General features: G+C 21.0%; 1 protein-coding gene across 1 annotated transcript; it reads left to right on the top strand.

Moving 5' to 3' along the window:
* Positions 1-867: 867 nt before the first annotated feature.
* Positions 868-1,921, top strand: PGO_001160 (variable surface protein; the record flags this gene model as incomplete). Its single annotated transcript, XM_028690901.1, has 3 exons — positions 868-882; positions 952-1,644; positions 1,766-1,921. 3 exons carry the CDS (start codon positions 868-870, stop codon positions 1,919-1,921), a joined length of 864 nt encoding a protein of 287 aa, XP_028546702.1.
* Positions 1,922-2,331: the final 410 nt, after the last annotated feature.

Raw genomic sequence — 2,331 nt, 5'->3', positions numbered from 1 at the left:
AAAACATTATTTTCTAAAATTCATAAATTTTTACATATGCACTTGTATTACTAATTAGATGTATTATTCAATGCAATATATCAATATATAATTAAAAATATATATATATATAATATGTAAAGTATCATAGAAGCTTTCATAGTACATGTGTATAAACATGTAAATGATATAATCCATCATCTCCCCAAATAAAAAATTTAAAATGATACATAACATTGTATCTTGTATTCATCTGATTAATATGTAAAATTACTTTATATATATGTATTCCTTATATGATTTATATATAATTTGTGCAGTTTATGTTAGTTTAGCTTAGTAACGTTTTATCATTCTATATTTAATGAGGATGTCAACATTAAATTTAGAGTAGTAGTTCTTACATAAATAGATATTCAATATTTTTAATAATAAATTATAATTTCTACGATAAGTTTTAGTATAAATAAGAAGTAATTTTATATATATACATGAATATGAATAAAATGTATTTCTATTGTATACTTTTTTTCTTTATGATGTGATATTTTGTTATTATAATTTATATATATATTGATTGCATTAATATTATATTATGTGATGTAATTTTTTTATTAAAATAAAGTATTTATGTAGTCCATATTTGCAACCTCATAAGAACATATATTATGCGTCACAAATGATTACTATTAGATTTTCGGCTGAACAATAATAAAAAATCTAACGTGTTCAACAAATTTTTCTCATTATTTCTATAATTACAGTATAGATTAATGAGGAGCTATTTAACACACTCTTTCATTAATTCTAGATAAAGACATTTGTATTTTCACACATTTCATTATTTTATTTACTTCCCGCAAAATCAATTTTTTATACTTATTTCAGATGGGGAAAATAGATGTATGCCTGAATTAATATAACACTAATTACAATATATTAATACACGTATGTTCCATTCTCGACAAATAGAAAATAAATATATATAAAAGGATATATATTTTACATAATACTTTTTTTTTTTTTTTTTTTCTTTTTCAGTATAGTTTAGTAAAAAGATTTCATGATATTCAACAAAAAATAGATGTTTATAAGAGTCAGGTGGGAGATGTAATATGTAATTCAAGCGCTCTTTCTAAGATACATATTAAAGATAATTTCGATACTAACACTTGCAGCAGGGCTATGTTATGTGTATCCTATATGCATTATATAAAAACAAAAGATGAGTTCACATATGAAGATTATTTATATATGTATTATTCTATATATAATAACCTTGGGGAAAATAATAATAGATCAGAAATATATAATATATGTAATGCGCTGATCAATGCATCTGGATATGAAAGCAAGGATATATGTAAGCATTTTAGTATCACTGGATTTTCTTATAATGAACTGGGGAAAATCAAAAATTTATACAATATGTACAAGAGTCTTGAAAATATAAAGAAACATTATTGTCAATCTAAGGAAAATGATGACTTTTGTAAATCAGCGAAAGATATTATTAATGAATATTATCCATCAAAGCATGATCCTAGTTGTCAAGGGGTCATATATAAAGTACCGGTCACACAACATGCAAGTATTTCTATTCCTATATTAATTACAATTATTACAATGTTAATAATGTCCATTTTATTATTTATTGTATTTAAGGTATATTATTATATTATATATAATATTATAGAATAGCTAAATATAGTTTAAAAAAGAGAAATATTTAATATAAAAAAAATTATATTCTTAATATATAAATTTTGTTTTTATTATTACATAGTTTACTCCATATGGATCATACTTGGTACGTATATTAAAAAGTATTAGAAATATGTTTAACAATATCAATGAAGAACAGCAGGTTCTGGAAGCATCTGAATTATCAGGAATTATTTGTAATGGCAGTAGGTATAATGTATTATATCATTGTGAATAATTAATTCATTATATATAAAAAGAGAATATTTTAAATGAATATGTATGTAGACTCAATAAAATTATATATAGAATGATCCTCTTAGAAACATTATATATTGGTAAAAATGATCTTCGTGTATGGTAATACTGATTTAAATATTAATTTGAAAGAAAACAAGAGAACAATGTAAAAAATATTATTTGCTTTAATATAAATAATATTAATATATTTCACATCCTTATTTTAATATATAGTATTTTGTGTTTAATTTATTTTTTTTAAATTTTAATCATAAAAATTATGAATTAAATTAAAAATCCATTATAAACCACATAGTATGTCATGCATAAATAAGAAATTTTGATAATAATTTAACACAAGTTCTATGAAACATTTTCATATATATTTTGATATTATAGAACAATAGT

This window comes from Plasmodium gonderi (genome assembly GCF_002157705.1).
Source record: "Plasmodium gonderi DNA, contig: Pgo-contig_112, whole genome shotgun sequence".
NCBI classification, from domain to species: Eukaryota; Apicomplexa; class Aconoidasida; order Haemosporida; family Plasmodiidae; genus Plasmodium; species Plasmodium gonderi.
The sequence above is the reverse complement of the archived record's forward strand: the minus strand, read 5'-3'. Positions and strand labels throughout refer to the sequence as shown.